This window comes from Schistocerca americana, chromosome 8 (assembly GCF_021461395.2).
Source record: "Schistocerca americana isolate TAMUIC-IGC-003095 chromosome 8, iqSchAmer2.1, whole genome shotgun sequence".
Classification (NCBI taxonomy): Eukaryota; Metazoa; Arthropoda; class Insecta; order Orthoptera; family Acrididae; genus Schistocerca; species Schistocerca americana.
In genome coordinates, this window is record NC_060126.1 from 154,687,920 (window position 1) to 154,707,415 (window position 19,496).

Consider the following 19,496-nt stretch of genomic DNA (forward strand, 5'->3'; position numbering starts at 1 on the left):
TGTGCTGACAGGTAGCTTCTCGAAAAAATTTCAAGAGGATATTTTAACGAATGAACTCTCCATGACCATCAGTGTGAAAAGCTGTAATGATCGTACGTAAGCAGTGGGTGGCTATAACAGATATAAGGTGAATGATTTCCGTAAATCGTGCCGACATCTAAACCCCACCGATCATAAGTTCCCTATTTTAAACCTGATACATCACTGCTATTTGTTTGTCATGTCTATGCGACTCCCTTGTCCACAGACTTCGTTAATATCTCGACTCGAATTCCAGACCCATTACTGTGTATCGTGTTGTGAGAGTACTTACAGTTAGAATTGTTGTGCAATAGTGAAGAAAGGAATGAAAATTATGATGTAACTGACACCTGGACGATGATGTTTCCGGAAATGCACAGCGTGGAACGAACCAGTGATAGGAAAAGGAATCGGTCGTACTCTTTTGAAAGTAACCATTCCAGCTGTAAGTTCATCTCTATGGGTTTCCGTATCAAATTTAGGCCAAATTTGCCTCCCGCTCTATAAAAAACCTAGATATTATAAAAAGCTATGTACCCACAAATTGTTATCCAACTCGTATGCTAACCCTTGACTAAACAAAACCTAATCTCAACTGAACTGTAATTGGTCTCAGTATAGCTCGTCTTTATATTAAATGAGCAATGGAATTAAAAGAATTATCTGGCCCTAATCAAAATTTCCACTTACTTCGCGTCTTGACAACATTGTTTCAGATTTCTCGAAAGCACAACAGCAAACAGCAAGCAGGCAGCGACTAAACTAGGTTTCTGTTTCTAAATACATATTCAAATGGCTGCACGTGGTAATGGGTAATGAGCAACGATGGGGTGGGGTCAGTAACTATTTCTATGAAATGATATTCCAAGACAGCTATTTTAGAATGAAGTATGTATCCAAAAAACCGGAATAAAAGTTCGTGAGATTTTAAAAATTTTGGTACCTTACTCATGTGAAGTTGAAGTAACGGAAAACTAACTTTACACCTCAGACGGGATTTTATGTGCGCAAAAATTTTCCCCGTTCTTCCCAGAACATATTGGATGATGACGGTGATACTTTACAGAATGTTCTCCGTGAGAAGCCACTTTATAAACTACGCTTTCTCCTCACAGTGAATTTCACGTTCGTATTTTACGTGTCAAGTAGGGTAACTGTGAGCCTCTGCACATCGTAAACAGATAAAGACATCAAGGAAATTTTCAAGGCTGTTTGAGATAGGGAGCTTAGGAACATATGATAAAAAATTTTTTTGCTGTGTATAGACGTCTTGTATTGCGCGGCTCGGTTTTGGTACGAGAAAATGCTAAAAAATCATTTTTGGGTTTTTTCTAAGGAACCGCCCATGTACTAATACTGTGTCCATAACACCCTAAAGGTCCATCGTAGAGCACTTCAGAGGCAAAAAGAACTACCAGATTTGCTCCATTTAGCCAAGAAGGAGGAAGTGTGTATTATCCATACTTTGATCATGTACTTCGTGTTGTGACAGTAGGACTATCCTTCTGTTGGGCACGCAAATGGTCCCTATCCCAAGGGCTATCCAAAACGCGCTGTCGCACGCGTACCGATTTATTACGAGCCTAGTCACTCCTTAACAAACAATCATCTGAAAATGTGTAATACAAGTTGTGTAATGCACTTTCGTATGAGGCAGATGCATCAGATAACCTGTTTCTTCATCAGAGCGAATTGTTACGTTAACTACTGCCGAAGTTGCCCTGTTATATGTTCCCATTGTTAGTCCTCTTGCTGAATGAAAAGAAGACTTGCACACATTTTGCAAAATCGGAAGAAAATACTCTTTTTTTGCACTGTCACGTTTCATCTCATTGAGAGGGCACGAATCTTCTGATGACCACGACCTAAATTTGTGCCCATTCGTCCTTCCAGATAAATGAAGTACACTGATAAGCCAAAACGTTCTGAACATCTGCTTAATAGCGTAGTGGTCCACCTCTGGAAAGCAATACAGCAGTGAATCTGCGTGACATAGATTCGACGAGTCCTTGGTCGGTTTATGGAGGAATGTGGCACCATATGCTTGCACAAGTAACAGAATTCCCGTAAATTATAGTATAGTGTTTTGTGGGTGGGGAGCTGACGTTCTATAGCGTACCAGATACGTCGCGTCGGGTCCAGATGAGGCAAATTTGGTGGCCAAGGCATCAACGTGCGTTTCCTGTCATACTCCTCAAATTACGGTAGCACGATTCTGGCCTTGTCACGGACGTTGAGGAAGAAATCGTGTATGAAGAGATGGAAATGGTCCTTCGTAATGCTCATGGTGTCCATAGCTGTCATAGTACCACAGATTGCATGGAACTCCAGAAGCAACAAATGAACAGCCGATCAGCTTCACATGTTTCCGAGACGTTCCTTTGCAGACGCTGAGCAATAACAATCTGTCCATTTCTTGAAGTCACTTATGTCAGGGAATCTCACTCTGCTTCGCTTATTCGGAAAGTAAGGAACGAGCGGTCGCGAAATGTAAACCACAGTGAAAATCCGATGAAGTTTCGCACAGGTGTGTTGGGCAGTGTCTCTAGTATGGCCGTCGATCGCTTTACGTCGTTCTTTTTAGTTCTGAGCACAGAGAGAGAAATAAAGACACCTAGAACAATAGTATCTCCCGCCAAACACGTGGGCCTGGTGAGAAATTTCGCCTGTAGCTATGCAGCCAACATTAATAACTGTCGTGCGGTTTCTTCTTCAAGACAATTCTCAGCCGTATTCTGTAGGGCCAATGAAGATGCTCCTGCATCGTTTTCAATTTGAAATGATTGATTACCCACAAAATAGTCCGTAATTGTCTCCCTCTATCTCTGCTCACATGAACCGCTGGCTATGAAGATAACATTTTGGCACAGACAACGACCTGTAGGCCAGCGTAGGGAATTGGCGGAAAGCACTGGCGGCTGCCTTCTATAGCGAGGATATTGGAAAGTTGGTACAACGCTACGACAAACGTCTAAGTCGGATCGGCGACTAACGAGATAAGTAGCTGGAAGTTGTAGCTAACTGTTGCAAATAAAACAGTTTTGATTTTCACTGTGGTTTCCATTTCGAGGCCTATCGTTCGTTAGTTTCCGAATAGCCCTCGTATATAATTCCCTTCCAGCGTCACGTGTCCACAGTATCACCAGACAGTATTTAATCTCGCGATGTGCAACTATCATAATGTTATGACTCATCACTGTATCCATTTATCACTGAAAATGATACGTTCCTAGCAGAACCTAATCACAATCGGTAATGGCCATTACCGTCTCAGGAAATGGATGCCTCTTTCAGTGGAGGCATAGTTTTCATTTTGCGTACTTGTTACGCACTCATGCTCATAAATTAAGGATAATGCTGATACACGGTGAAACAACGCTCTGGTGGGCGGTTTGCGCGTTTAAATCACCTCGGGGTATAGCCATGCGGTGCATTTGACCTGCGGTCGTCGCACGGTGGCGCTGGCAGCAGTCCACATACGCAGAGGTGTGTTGGTGCATGTCAGAGTACGGTGTAGCGAGTAAGTGTGCAGACGTTTTCAGACGTGCTAATAGTGACTGTGTGTTGAAAATGGCTCAAAGAACACATATTGATGACGTTGTGAGGCGTAGAATACTAGGGTGACTGGAGGCTGGTCAAACACAGCAGGTCGTAGCACAGGCCCTCTGTGTGCCACAAAGTGTGATCTCAAGATTATGGCAACGATTTCAGCAGACAGGAAACGTGTCCAGGCGATATAGTACGTGACGCCCACAGTATACAACACCACAAGAAGACCGATATCTCACCATAAGTGCCCGCAGCCGGCCACGGAGTATTGCAGGTAGCATTGCTCGGGACCTTACTGCAGTCACTGGAACAGACACACAGTCTACAGACGGCTGAACAGACATGGTTTATTCGCCAGGAGACCTGCAAGGTGCATTCCACTGACCCCAGGTCACAGGAGAGCCCGTAAAGCCTGGTGTCAAGCACACAGTACATTGTCATTGGAACAGTGGTCCCAAGTGATGTTCAAGGACGAGTGCAGGTATATTCCGAACAGTGATTCTCGCCGGGTTTTCATCTGGCGTGAACCAGGAACCAGATACCAACCCCTTAATATCCTTGAAAGGGACCTGTATGGTCGTGTTTTGATGGTGTGGGGTGGGATTATGATTGGTGCACGTACATCCCTGTATGTCTTTGACAGAAGAACTGTATCAGGTCAGGTGTATAGGGAAGTCGTTTTGCACCAGTATGTCCGCATTTTCAGGGGTGCAGTGGGTCCCATGTTCCTCCTGAGGGATGATAACGCACGGCCCCACAGAGCTGCCATCGTGGAGGAATACCTTGAAACAGAAAGAATCGGGTTAATGGAGTGGTCTGCCTGTTCTCCAGACCTAAACCCCATCGAGCACGTCTGAGATGCTCTCGGTCGACGTATCGCTGCACGTCTTCAAACCCTTACGACAGGCACTGGTGCAAGAATGGGAGGCTATACCCCAGCAGCTGCTGGACCACCCGATCCGCCAACCCGTTGCGCGGCCTGTGTACGTGTACATGGTGATCATATCCCATATTGATGCCAGGGTACATGCGCAGGAAACAGTGACGTTTTGTCGCACATGCGTTTCTGACGCTTTTCTCAACTTATCAGCAATTTCGTGGACTTACAGATCTGTTTCGTATGTGTTCCCTATGGGCCTGTGCTATTAGCGCCAGTTTTGTGTAGTGACACGTTGTGTGACACCACATTCTGCAATTATCCCTAATTTATGAGCATGAGTGTATTTTTATTCCCGCCAAATTTTCTTTCAGTGGCCGACGAGCGTGCTTGCGTCTAAAATTGGTGAAAATATGTACTTGTGAAACCGTCCATTAATTTGGAATTCGATATACCCATGACTTTGGCATGGTGTTGGCAGTAGTGTAATAAACATCGCTATGTGATATGACCATGCCATTCGACGTGTGCTGATTTCAGACGGCCGGATTCACCCTTGGCTGCGGCGCTGACGTCATCGCAGACTTCGGAGTCCGGCACGGCGTCGCTGTGTGCGTCTCGCACGCAGCTGGCCAGGCCGCGGCGGGCTCGCGCCACCAGCGGCCAGTGGAAGTTCGTCGTCAACGTGGGCGAGTACACCCAGACGCTGCGCCTCGACCTCTGCCTGTGAGTAGCCGGCCGAGCGCAGTTGCTGACGTCACTCCTTGATCTAACTGCAATACGTCGAACCATAGTATCATTTTTGTATGTACGGTACAGTCAACATCTTATTACGTGGCACCAACTGAAGTAAATTTGGCATTAGCTCCACGTATAGCATCTCCCTTGGATACAGATTTATCAGTCGCAACAGATGAACTGGCCGACGCAGAAAAGGAGCCCGCAGTCCCCGACGACGATGGGGTCTCGCAGGCAACGATATTTCGTGGTGAAATCTTTTCCAACACTGTTATACCTGCCGACTACCCCTATCCACTCGTAAGAGTGCAACTGTAACCCATTTCTAACTTCCATCTACGTCACTTTTCATCAGTCACAGGTTGAATTTAATTGCACGACAAACAGCAGAGCTACGTAATAATTTATTATGCTTATGATGTTGAAACTGACTGCGGTATTAATGGGAAGCAGTTACATAAAAGCAATGATTCAGTGGGCCGTTGCTTGTCGTCAAATTAAGTTTGACTTCGCACTGACAGAGATGAAGATGAGAACTGGGTTACCATAGCAGCCATTCGTATGATGAAAAGCAACTGACAGTCATAGCTGCTGTGGGTAAACATTTTGACCCGCACTGTCGTCGCCTGTGAAACATTACTGTAGCCAGAGACTGACCATATTGTGCGTCCACCAGTACATCTTTCGCAGTTGATGAACATTTGTGTGTTTGTCCGAGATGTATGTGTAATTAAAGTCCATATTTTCTACTTTTGAATAAAGGCTGTGGAGATGTTGCCAAAATTTTTTCAATGGGTCATTCTACGTTTCTGACAGAAACCTATCTTCCAAATTGCAGCGTGAGAATACTAAACACTCACCACAGTAATAACCTCCTCGAAAACGATACGCAACCGTCAGGGTTGTACAAAGGATCCTATTCAGCGGCAGCACATGCCAAACAAATAGACATACCACTTAAATCCTGTTGCATTCCACAACTCAATGCACGTCCGAATGATCAGACACCGTGTTCAATACAACTGTGGTATAACTAATCGTTCAAAGCCTTTAATGACTTTCGCCGCGTTTGGGCAATGAAAGGTATCTACATCTACATCTGCATTTATACTCCGCAATCCACCCAACGGTGTGAGGAGGAGGGCACTTTACGTGCCACTGTCACTACCTCCCTTTCCTGTTCCAGTCGCGTATGGTTCGCGGGAAGAACGACTGCCGGAAAGCCTCCGTGCGCGCTCGAATCTCTCTAATTTTACACTCGTGATCTCCTCGGAAGGTATAAGTAGGGGGAAGCAATATATTCGATACCTCATCCAGAAACGCACCCTCTAGAAACCTGGACAGCAAGCTACACCGCGATGCAGAGCGCCTCTCTTGCAGAGTCTGCCACTCGAGTTTGCTGAACATCTCCGTTACACTATCACGCTTACCAAATAACCCTGTGACGAAACGCGCCGCTCTTCTTTTGATCTTCTCTATCTCCTCTGTCAACCCGACCTGGTACGGATCCCACACTGATGAGCAATACTCAAGTATAGGTCGAACGAGTGTTTTGTAAGTTACCTGCTTTGTTGATGGGCTACGTTTTCTAAGGAGTCTCTCAATGAATCTCAACATCGCACCCGTCTTACCAACAATTAATACAAAAAAAACTAATTTTTTATGATCATTCCACTTCAAATAATTCCGTACGCAAACTCCCAGATGTTTTACAGAAGTAACTGCTACCAGTGTTTGTTCTGCTATCACACAATCATACAATAAAGGATCCTTCTTTCTATGCATTCGCAATACATTACATTTGTCGATGTTAAGTGTCAGTTGCCACTCCCTGCACCAAAAAGGCAGATATTCCTGCATTTCGTTGCAATTTCCTAATGCTGCAACTTCTCTGTATACTACAGCATCATCCGCGAAAAGCCGCATGGAACTGCCGACACTATCTACTAGGTCATTTATGTATGTATATTGTGAAAAGCAATGGTCCCATAACACTCCCCTGTGGCACGCCAGAGGTTACTTTGTGAACATTTATGCCGGCCCTGGTCTCGAACCCCAATTTTCCGCTTTAAGAGGGATCGCATTAACCGCTTCGGCTATCCGAGCGCGGTTCCTTCCGACCCAAATTCCCAGCCTGTTAGTCACTGAGTCACTAGCACCTACCCATGAACCCCTTGCTCGTAGCCCACATCGGGCATGGTGGGCATTCGCACTGAAAGACAGGATCATTGGTCGCCGTCACCTTATTGTATGTATATCTATAAACTCCCGATATCTTAATGTAACCAGGGACTGCAGATAAGGGGGTCATCGGCAGGTTTTGCTACGTCAGTGGTGAGTGCTTATGCTCGGGATAAGAGCAACAGGCAAGTCTTTCACTAATGACGATGAAATAAAAAGTGACTTAATGGTTTCGGCTTCGGTAACAGCTGAATAAGGTGTCGCAGCAGAGATATGATCCATAACAAACCCTCTAAATAGACATCAGTATAACATAAAAACCATCAAAAACGTAAGCATTCATTCATCTTGGGCTTTTTCATGAAAGCTTCCTTTTTGTGTCTGTGTTTGCCTTAACAATAAGAATGTTTAGTAAAAATTTCATCATTAGAGAATCACACTTAATTGTTTTTCTACATGAATGTACAGGGTGTTTCAAAAATGACCGGTATATTTGAAACGGCAATACAAACTAAACGAGCAGCGATAGAAATACACCGTTTGTTGCAATATGCTTGGGACAACAGTACATTTTCAGGCAGGCAAACTTTCGAAATTACAGTAGTTACAATTTTCAACAACAGATGGCGCTGCGGTCTGGGAAACTCTATAGTACGATATTTTCCACATATCCACCATGCGTAGCAATAATATGGCGTAGTCTCTGAATGAAATTACCCGAAACCTTTGACAACGTGTCTGGCGGAATGGCTTCACATGCAGATGAGATGTACTGCTTCAGCTGTTCAATTGTTTCTGGATTCTGGCGGTACACCTGGTCTTTCAAGTGTCCCCACAGAAAGAAGTCACAGGGGTTCATGTCTGGCGAATAGGGAGGCCAATCCACGCCGCCTCCTGTATGTTTCGGATAGCCCAAAGCAATCACACAATCATCGAAATATTCATTCAGGAAATTAAAGACGTCGGCCGTGCGATGTGGCCGGGCACCATCTTGCATAAACCACGAGGTGTTCGCAGTGTCGTCTAAGGCAGTTTGTACCGCCACAAATTCACGAAGAATGTCCAGATAGCGTGATGCAGTAATCGTTTCGGATCTGAAAAATGGGCCAATGATTCCTTTGGAAGAAATGGCGGCCCAGACCAGTACTTTTTGAGGATGCAGGGACGATGGGACTGCAACATGGGGCTTTTCGGTTCCCCATATGCGCCAGATCTGTTTATTGACGAAGCCGTCCAGGTAAAAATAAGCTTCGTCAGTAAACCAAATGCTGCCCACATGCATATCGCCGTCATCAATCCTGTGCACTATATCGTTAGCGAATGTCTCTCGTGCAGCAATGGTAGCGGCGCTGAGGGGTTGCCGCATTTGAATTTTGTATGGATAGAGGTGTAAACTCTGGCGCATGAGACGATACGTGGACGTTGGCGTCATTTGGACCGCAGCTGCAACACGGCGAACGGAAACCCGAGGCCGCTGTTGGATCACCTGCTGCACTAGCTGCGCGTTGCCCTCTGTGGTTGCCGTACGCGGTCGCCCTACCTTTCCAGCACGTTCATCCGTCACGTTCCCAGTCCGTTGAAATTTTTCAAACAGATCCTTTACTGTATCGCTTTTCGGTCCTTTGGTTACATTAAACCTACGTTGAAAACTTCGTCTTGTTGCAACAACACTGTGTTCTAGGCGGTGGAATTCCAACACCAGAAAAATCCTCTGTTCTAAGGAATAAACCATGTTGTCTACAGCACACTTGCACGTTGTGAACAGCACACGCTTACAGCAGAAAGACGACGTACAGAATGGCGCACCCACAGACTGCGTTGTCTTCTACACTCCTGGAAATGGAAAAAAGAACACATTGACACCGGTGTGTCAGACCCACCATACTTGCTCCGGACACTGCGAGAGGGCTGTACAAGCAATTATCACACGCACGGCACAGCGGACACACCAGGAACCGCGGTGTCGGCCGTCGAATGGCGCTAGCTGAGCAGCATTTGTGCAACGCCGCCGTCAGTGTCAGCCAGTTTGCCGTGGCATACGGAGCTCCATGGCAGTCTGTAACACTGGTAGCATGCCGCGACAGCGTGGACGTGAACCGTATGTGCAGTTGACGGACTTTGAGCGAGGGCGTATAGTGGGCATGCGGGAGGCCGGGTGGACGTACCGCCGAATTGCTCAACACGTGGGGCGTGAGGTCTCCACAGTACATCGATGTTGTCGCCAGTGGTCGGCGGCAGGGGCACGTGCCCGTCGACCAGGGACCTGACCGCAGCGATGCACGGATGCACGCCAAGACCGTAGGATCCTACGCAGTGCCGTAGGGGACCGCACCGCCACTTCCCAGCAAATTAGGGACACTGTTGCTCCTGGGGTATCGGCGAGGACCATTCGCAACCGTCTCCATGAAGCTGGGCTACGGTCCCGCACACCGTTAGGCCGTCTTCCGCTCACGCCCCAACATCGTGCAGCCCGCCTCCAGTGGTGTCGCGACAGGCGTGAATGGAGAGATGAATGGAGACGTGTCGTCTTCAGCGATGAGAGTCGCTTCTGCCTTGGTGCCAATGATGGTCGTATGCGTGTTTGGCGCCGTGCAGGTGAGCGCCACAATCAGGACTGCATACGACCGAGGCACACAGGGCCAACACCCGGCATCATGGTGTGGGGAGCGATCTCCTACACTGGCCGTACACCACTGGTGATCGTCGAGGGGACACTGAATAGTGCACGGTACATCCAAACCGTCATCGAACCCATCGTTCTACCATTCCTAGACCGGCAAGGGAACTTGCTGTTCCAACAGGACAATGCACGTCCGCATGTATCCCGTGCCACCCAACGTGCTCTAGAAGGTGTAAGTCAACTACCCTGGCCAGCAAGATCTCCGGATCTGTCCCCCATTGAGCATGTTTGGGACTGGATGAAGCGTCGTCTCACGCGGTCTGCACGTCAGCACGAACGCTGGTCCAACTGAGGCGCCAGGTGGAAATGGCATGGCAAGCCGTTCCACAGGACTACATCCAGCATCTCTACGATCGTCTCCATGGGAGAATAGCAGCCTGCATTGCTGCGAAAGGTGGATATACACTGTACTAGTGCCGACATTGTGCATGCTCTGTTGCCTGTGTCTATGTGCCTGTGGTTCTGTCAGTGTGATCATGTGATGTATCTGACCCCAGGAATGTGTCAATAATGTTTCCCCTTCCTGGGACAATGAATTCAAGGTGTTCTTATTTCAATTTCCAGGAGTGTATATCTTTCACATCACTTGCAGCGCCATCTGTTGTTGAAAAGTGTAACTACTGTAATGTCGAAAGTTTGTCCGCCTGAAAATGTACTGTTGTCCCAAGCATATTGCAACAAACGGTGTATTTCTATCGCTGCTCGTTTAGTTTTTATTGCCGTTTCAAATATACCGGTCATTTTTGAAACACCCTGTATGTTTGAAGACACAGCGGTATAAACAATAGTATACGCAATTAATGTGTGAGTTTTTTAGTATAATAATCACACTTTCAAAACCACACCTATTTTCAAGCAACATTTACGAGTTGTTCGACAGAAAGACAAATCCACAAAGGGGGGGGGGGGGGGGGGGGGGCAGGACGTCAAACGGGCCGACTTGCAGCAGGAGAGGCACCACAGGACATTTTAATTTCCACTGTCTATACTTTTAGAAATGAATTCATAAAACTCTGTCAGCATGACGAGGAAGGATTCAGAATTCACACTCATTGCAGTGGAAGTTCGAAAACATAACGAAGTAATTTTTTTTACATGTGAAATTTCATCATTTTTTTCACTTACTAATGGCAGCATTTGTTGTTAAAGGTACACTTTTCTTCATAAGTAAGAGAGATTCTTCGATGAATTTTGCATAGCATACAAACCATACTTAAAGGTGTATGAAACTCTAGAATTTTCCAAATCTATTAAAAACTGTGGTAAAAATTAAGGTAATTAACTATAAAATTTGTGTTTTTTCTAAACATGAAGTTTAAAATATAACAGTTCTTTTTTTTTTTTTATTTTAAATGGACTTGTAGTCCGGGGTGATATGTTACAATACAGCGTCACCGGTCTATTGCGGTCTAACTGTGTTGGTGAGGCAGTAAATTTCCACAGGGCGGTGACTCCGTCACTGCAATTCGCTTTGGAGGTGTGGCGGTGGGACTTGTAGTCCCGTACCACCCTCTGACGGTGATAGTGCTACATGAGTCAGGCAGAAAAATTTTGCCTAACATGGGCCATGGGCAGGTGAAGGTGTGGCGGTGGGACTTGTAGTCCCGTACGCCCGACTACGCACAAGTAACAGAATTCCCGTAAATTATAGTATAGTGTGTGTGTGTGTGTGTGTGGGTGTGGGTGTGTTTTTTTTTTTTTTTTTTTTTTTTAATGGACTTGTAGTCCGGGGTGATATGTTACAATACAGCATCACCGGTCTATTCCGGTCTAACTGTGTTGGTGAGGCAGTAAATTTCCACAGGGCAGTGACTGCGTCACTGCAATTCACTTTGGAGGTGTGGCGGTGGGACTTGTAGTCCCGTACCACCCTCTGACGGTGATAGTGCTACATGTGTCAGGCAGAAAGATTTTGCCTAACATGGACAGGTGAAGGTGCGGCGGTGGGACATTTAGTCCCCGTTGTGAGTTTTTCATAAATTAAATAGATTCTGGAGTTTCATACACCTGCGAGTATGGTATGTATGCTGTGCAAAATTCCTCGAAGAATCTCTCAAGCTTATGAAGAAAAGCGTAACTATAGCAACAATTGCAGCCATTAGTAACTGAATAAATGATGAAATTTCGCACGCGAAAAAAATTATTTTGTTATGTTTTCCAACTTCCACTGCAATGGATGTGAATCCTGAATCCTTCCTGGTGATGCTGACAAAGTTGTATGAATTTATTTGTAAAAGTATAGACACTGGAAATTAAAATATCCTGCGATGCCTCTCCTGCTCCAAGTCGGCTCGTTTGACGTCCTACCCCCCCCCCCCCCTTGAGATGGTTAAACAACGCTAAAACATGTGTGGGTGATGAAAAGACAAGAAATCTATTGTTGTTTTGCTCAAGGCGGGTAGATGCGTAGGGAGAAGAGTGCGAGACGTGATAAGTGCTTTGTGTCAAGAAACAGAATACCTTTCACATAGCAGCTGCATCCATTGTTGACGAGGTGTGTTGTTGTGATTGACAGAAAGCCTCGTGAGAGCTGCGGCCTGTTGCCGGACAACGTGGAGTCGCGCTGCCAGCAAGTGTACAACTACCACCGCTTGCTCACCTGGGACAACGAGCGGGGACTCCACATGGACATCTTCAAGGTACCTAGCGATAGCTTTTCTTCGAAAAACACATCATCTAGTCATGCCTTTTACTATGGCACGTAGCACGTACGGGTGCGAGACTATGTAGGCTTTTCAGGTTGCTAACCTCAGATTTTCAAGATGTTATCACTCCAACAATTACAAGCTCAAATGGAGTTTTTTTGAAAGCACAGTCAACGATGTTAAACTACATGACATCAGGCAGATTATACGCGCAACTGTTACATACCCAGTCGGTTCAGTAAGGACTAGGATATAATTTTTGCACGAGGAAAAAGTGGCTTCTATACTCGAACAAACGAAGCGCGTTAACATTACTAAATTTTAAAGTTCAGCCGTGTTCGCATAGCACTGTAACAAAACTGTAAACATCAATAGATAGCCGATAAGGATCGAAACCAGTAATCGCCTCATTTAAATCGCAGCTGTGACTGATATTATTAATCAGCTATTTTTAGAAGAGTTTGGCAAAAATCAGTTTCGATGAACGAGATTTGCATGTTTATTCTTCATCACTGTTTCCTGGGCCACAGTAGAATTATTGTGCGTCAGTTATATGACAAAATTGGGATACCTGAACATCCTCTATATTCTTGGTTTACTCCTCTAGCAGACTTCATGTTCTTCCCCATACTCATACCTGCTCTCAAGAGGGTAAATTTTGAGGTTCTTCAGTCGATTCAGGGGAATGGGACGGCATTTCCGTCTAAGCTTTTGGAAAGGCGTACAAGAGCCTCTACGATCGATGCTGCGATTGTGTGTCAAGGAAAGGGAAGCATCTTGAAAAGTAACACGGGCTCAATTTTTAAGGCCATCTATTTTTTCATTTCGAGGTAATTCTGAATCTTGTTATGCTTGCTACTTGCTAGGCTGAGGGGCTATGTGTCTTAGTGTATTAGCACGTGAAAGGTTTTTGACGTTGAACTGTACCCTTACGCTATGAAAAGTTTCAACAAAATCGATCTTCACAATGGTAGTGGATGGTTGGTAGCACAAAGATGTATTTGCGATCGACGCCAAAACGTCATGTAGGTAGTTTTACGCAAAAGAAACAAGCCTGATGCTGCCACTGACGTTTTCGCTTCTTTCTCGCCGAGTCATCAGTAAGTTTTTACATCCTACCATATAATATTCCGTTACTTCACGCCGTCTCCTCACCTGTATATGAGAGGCACTTCGAATAAGCTGAATGAGGATATTTTATTGCTGTTACTGTATTATTTCGAACAAATTTCGCTAAATTGCAATCACATTTGGCGCTCGTTTCAGACGTCTCTGTTTCGAATAATAGCAGTGGGATGTATTTGCCTTTCACAGACGATGAGAACGTCCAACTTCGTTTTTCAAGACTGTCCCTGTTAAGCTGCACGTTTAATATCACTTTCATATGGAGCTAAATAAAATTCACATCTCACCTTAACGTACAATTTCAGCAGAACAGTAACCGCCATCGATTCGCTGTGAAGGTGTTAGCGATGTGAACAGCTCATAGTGTGGCTATCTGGTTAGAATTAATGCATATACGTATATGCTGTCTGTTTTAACATGAGCCAACTAAAGGTTGTTCCGTACAAAAAAAATGTTACAGGTGAAAAGTTGGTGTTAGTAAAAGGGACATTTACCTGAGCTACAATTAGCCACATCCTAACCATCTCTTCTGCATGGGCAGGTTCAACTTTGTATTATCAAATGAGAATTCCATATTTTTACTTCATATTCGGATTCTACCGCCAAAAAGTACGTATGGTTTATTCAAATCATTTTTTCCCATTCGTGGTAGAAGGCTCTATAACAGACAAGTATCAGTGTGCCTGTTTTTGCAATTAAGAACCGACGAATTTTATTCTACAGTTCATTTACTGCGTAAATGTAAGCGTTTGACTTTTATCGGTTGATACTGATGTTCAAACGTTACGAGAGTGTGGCAAATGTGATTCTACAGGGTATATAAAATGGTTACACACTGACTTCTCTGGCAAATAAGCTACTTGTATGGTAACGTAATTTTCTGTTCCCGTCAGGTTTGATTGCGGTGAGCCCCTAAGCCACCCAAATGGTTGCTTTTGGTGGCCTCGAAACCCGCAATCACAGGGGCTGATTTATGTGTGTGTTTCCATAAAACTGCCATAATTCTCGCGCTGGACAATGAGCAGCTATTGGCAGAATACAAACCACAACCACTGCAATAAGGTAAACTTCATGAAGTGATAGCGACACACGCACATGCCATGGATACCCACCAAAATCAAGCCCCCAATTGTGAGAGGCAAGGGAACTCACCGATATCGACACCCCAATGGGAACAGAAAACTGTCAGCCAAGTTGTTGTTCCTGGATCACGCTAAAAATGGCTCTGAGCACTATGCGACTTACCTTCTGAGGTCATCAGTCGCCTAGAACTTAGAACTAATTAAACCTAACTAACCTAAGGACATCACACACATCCATGCCCGAGGCAGGATTCGAACCTGCGACCGTAGTGGTCGCTCTGTTCCAGAGTGTAGCGCCCAGAACCGCACGGCCACTCCGGCCGACCTGGATCACGCTAATCGCAGTTTCTAACTAGATATTGGAAAAGCTAACTAAGCTAACTATACTGCACTGCACAATCAAATTTGGCATATTAAAGTAAATTTAGGACATTAATATAAAACTTTAGAATACAAAGGTTTACATTTACATCGTAAATCAAGTCTGAAACCAAATGTGTCGGTTCTTAATTGTAAAAAGAAGCATACTAGATATTTTGTGATTGCAGCACCACGTATCCCCAATGGAAAATAATGGTTTAAGAAAACTGTACCTATTTTGTGCCGTAGAATGCGAATCTGCAATAAAAACGGGGTGTTACCATTTGAAAATACACTCCTGGAAATTGAAATAAGAACACCGTGAATTCATTGTCCCAGGAAGGGGAAACTTTATTGACACATTCCTGGGGTCAGATACATCACATGATCACACTGACAGAACCACAGGCACATAGACACAGTGTGGTGTAACGACGTTTTATTAGGTTTTCGTTTGTTATATGACCATGTGCAGACTTCGTCACCTACGTCAGTTACAACCCACTTCAAAAATGGTTCATATTCTTTTAAATTGTCATAGAATGGTTCTTGAACGAAACTGTAAAACATCAGTTGAGTCGTGTGCAAAGAATTACATCACTTGGGCCAATTGGTTTTTGTAACTTTTCCGAATTTAAATTTCGTTTGTTTCTCCTCAGAAAATTATATCGACACACGTTATCTTGATCTGATCGATATCAGAATCACACATTAAATAAACTTTTTAGACTCAAAGTTTCGGTGAACGACGTAAGAATTACTAATCTTGTCAAATATATTATTAATCCGTTCACACAATTCTTCATAAATAAATCTTCAAGACACGTGTTTCACCTTTAGTAACATACACTATTTTATTAGCTTCCTACACATACAGATGTGAACTTGAGCGTTGACAGACAGTGACTAACATTTCAATAAGATTAAGATCTACATGATGTCATTGTTGTACAAAAAGAGTATAAAACTTCATTTTTAATTTTTAGAAGCACGACGCAACAACTCGGTTCCAGGATCTTCTGTTGCTCCTTGGCTGTCGACCCGCGACGTATAGCGGCCAGCAATTTCCTCTCTGGTCGCGGCAACGAAGATGCTGTCCCCGCTCGTTGCGCCGACCTCTCCGTACATGAAACACATAAAAAAATACAAACTTTTAGATAATTCACACTTATTACAAATAATAAGAAAACACATAAACAAAACTAAATTAAACTTATAGTCACCTGCAAACTGGGCTGACTTTGGTGGATGGGTGACGCTTAATTTCGTCCCACTACATACCCCACCCACAAGCTCAGTTTGTCAGGTTTTAACCGGAATTAAAACTGTTCAATATACAATATTTAACTGTTAATACATTTTCCTCACATTTTACGTAACCTAGAGTTCTTGCTATTAGATAGATTTAATCCTTTTAATACGATATCGTTGTGACTGTCATTTACTCTTAATTGTGCTCTTATGGTAATTCGTAACCGAATATAGGGAGATTGCTCCTCTTCAGTTAATAGTTGCTAATAAATACTAATTTAGTACGTTCTTTAACGTTGTACATTAGGACAGAGCGTTCAAATTGTGATAGATTAGTTCCAGTTTCATTTATTTACTAGAGTTATTCTTTTCAAGAATGTATATTACTAATAAGTTTCTCACAATAACTAATAGTACTATTTACTTTACGTCATTCTCTTCCCTAATGCCTTATTTATGCCTGAGGTCAAGAAGAAATCAAGCAAAACTTTCTTTAGAATCTCGGCACGGCTCTCTTTACCTTCGGACACCTTGTTGGGTAATGGCCATTTATTTAGGAGAAACAAGCGAGAGAGCCCCGTTTGGTGTGTTCTATATTAACACTATTACAAACCTCTATTAAAGGCACTCTGCTATGTTCTCGTGAGCCATACAGCTCTGGACGCCCATGGTCCCTAAAACTATTAACCATCCCCCTTTGGTTCCTACTATCCGAGTAAATTTAAAATACGCAAAATTCCTTTAGACCTAAGAGCAAAATTTCCTCCATATAAATCCCCCTTTTGGTTATCTTCCTCTTTTTAAGTACCAGTAGATTATTGTAGAACACTTGTTTAAGCTTTCTGTTCTATTCTTTAAAATAATACGTAACTATCACGAAAAACTTCACATGAATAAACTATGAACGCTCTTCCGTGAGTAACATATACTAAATATTAACTTATTTAGGAATGAAGGGTTTCATTTGATCAACACTATATAATCCTTTAATTACACCTGATGAAGGTTCCATAAGAAGTAATGCTTTGGGATGTACAATCTTATGTACAACATATGGACCTTCAAAGATCAAGAAGAATTTTCTACATTCCTTACCGATCTTAGAACTTTTAGGATGAGATCGTACTAACACAAGATCTCCTACCTGAAATGAGGGTTCTATAGCCTGTTGATTATAACTTTTAATTCTCCGTTCGGCATTTTTTACAATCTGTTCGCAAACTTTTTCGTCTGGGATACATTGTTGGATCTCATTTACTGGTGGCCAAGGTAAAGCAGCTAGTAAAGGCTCACCTATAATTCGTTTACCTAAAATTTCTATAGGTGATAATCCCGTCGTTAGGTGAGGCAATTCATTTAATATCTTTTCGAATTCAGGCATTAGTTTGGCCCACCGAGTATGTTTATGTGCACAATAAGTTCTACATAATCGTCCTAATTCTTTCATGACTCTTTCTACTAAATTACTTTGAGGGTGATATTTCGAAATTAAGATATGTTTGATTCCATATTGTCTTATCATATCTTGAAATCTTTGACTAATAAAGGCACTACCGTTGTCAGACATAAGTCGTTTAGGAATGCCCCAGTTAACAAAGTAATTTCGGGTGAGGCAGCGTATAACGCTTGCTGTATTCGCTCGTTTCAAAGTATATAGTTTCACATGTTTGGACCAACATTCCATTACGACAAACACATATGTTAATCCTCCTGAACTCCGAGGCAGAGGATCGAAAAAATCTAATGACAGTAGATCCCACAAACCTCGAGGAATTACAGCATATAATTTATAACGCTTGGATTTGTTATTAACTTTAACCTTTTGACAGGTTTCACAAGCCCTAATAATACTTCTCACAATACGGGACATATTTTTGAAATAATAATACTTCATTAGATGTTTAATACATTTATGAATTCCAAAATGCCCGTAACCTTCATGAATATAAGTAATTAACTCGTCCACAACAGTTTCCGGAATGCAGATTTTCCATCTCTGGTGTTCCCTCTGTGCTTTCCAATACAACAAGTCGTTAAAATATAACCACACACCCCGGGTGTTAACTGTTTCGTCCCCATTATTAAGGTTTTGTATAATTCGTAGAATAACATTTTTCTTTCCTTTATGTAATACGGTAATCCACTAATTAGGACTCGCATTAGATGACTTTCAATTAATTTAGCACGGTTTAAATTCCATTCAAAATAATTCCTATAACCTCTCCACCGTTTAGAATATGGAGGAGGGGCTAACAACTCTAAAGTTAAGTGTTGTTGTTTTCCTCTTGACCAATAATTTTGTTTAAACTGCTTAACAAAATCATCCCAATCCCTGAATTCATTTCTATGCAGTACTGCCCATTCCGCAGCTTCTGCTTCTAAATGTCCTATTACAAATTGAATGCGTTTTTCATTACTCCATTTAGGAGATAATGATGTTTCAAAAGCTTTTATAAAGATTATAGGGTGCAGTTCGCCTCCTGGTTTGAATACAGGAAATCGACTTGCTACATTTGAATTTGTCGTTATGTCATCCAGACATTCTGCGAGAGAAATAGTCGGATTTTGTTTAGCTGGCAGAAACGGAGTTGCATCGGATTGGCTTGACGTGATTGCTTTATTCATATTGTTGTCGTCCGAGCTAGCAAATTCGATGCGACTGTTGTCTCTGATTATGTTATTACCTCTGCTACCTGAAATGTCTTCGTTATTATCTAATTCCGATAATCGTTTAGTAATTTCCTGTATCCGCATTTCTGTATTGGATACGCGATTAGCTAATATCGATTCTTCACTGTGTTCACGATGTGAACGCTCTGTACCTTCGTCAATATTATTATCTTTGGCAGTCTCAAGATTATTGCATATTTCAGTAATTAAAAATCTCATGTTCTCAATTTCGGTATGGTCCTTTTCTACTTGATGAGTTAATGTCTCTAATTCTACATTATCTATTGAAGAAATCTCTACAGGTTTGGTAGAGACCT

The 19,496-nt window shown here is 43.2% G+C and overlaps 1 protein-coding gene across 1 annotated transcript in view; it reads left to right on the plus strand.

Moving 5' to 3' along the window:
* The window catches only part of LOC124545643 (neurotrophin 1), a 130,107-nt gene that overhangs the window by 85,792 nt on the left and 24,819 nt on the right, over positions 1-19,496 (plus strand). The window contains exons 6-7 of the mRNA XM_047124589.1: positions 4,988-5,173; positions 12,562-12,685. Coding sequence (XP_046980545.1) covers positions 4,988-5,173; positions 12,562-12,685 — 310 coding nt within the window. The remainder of the gene's footprint in view (positions 1-4,987; positions 5,174-12,561; positions 12,686-19,496) is intronic.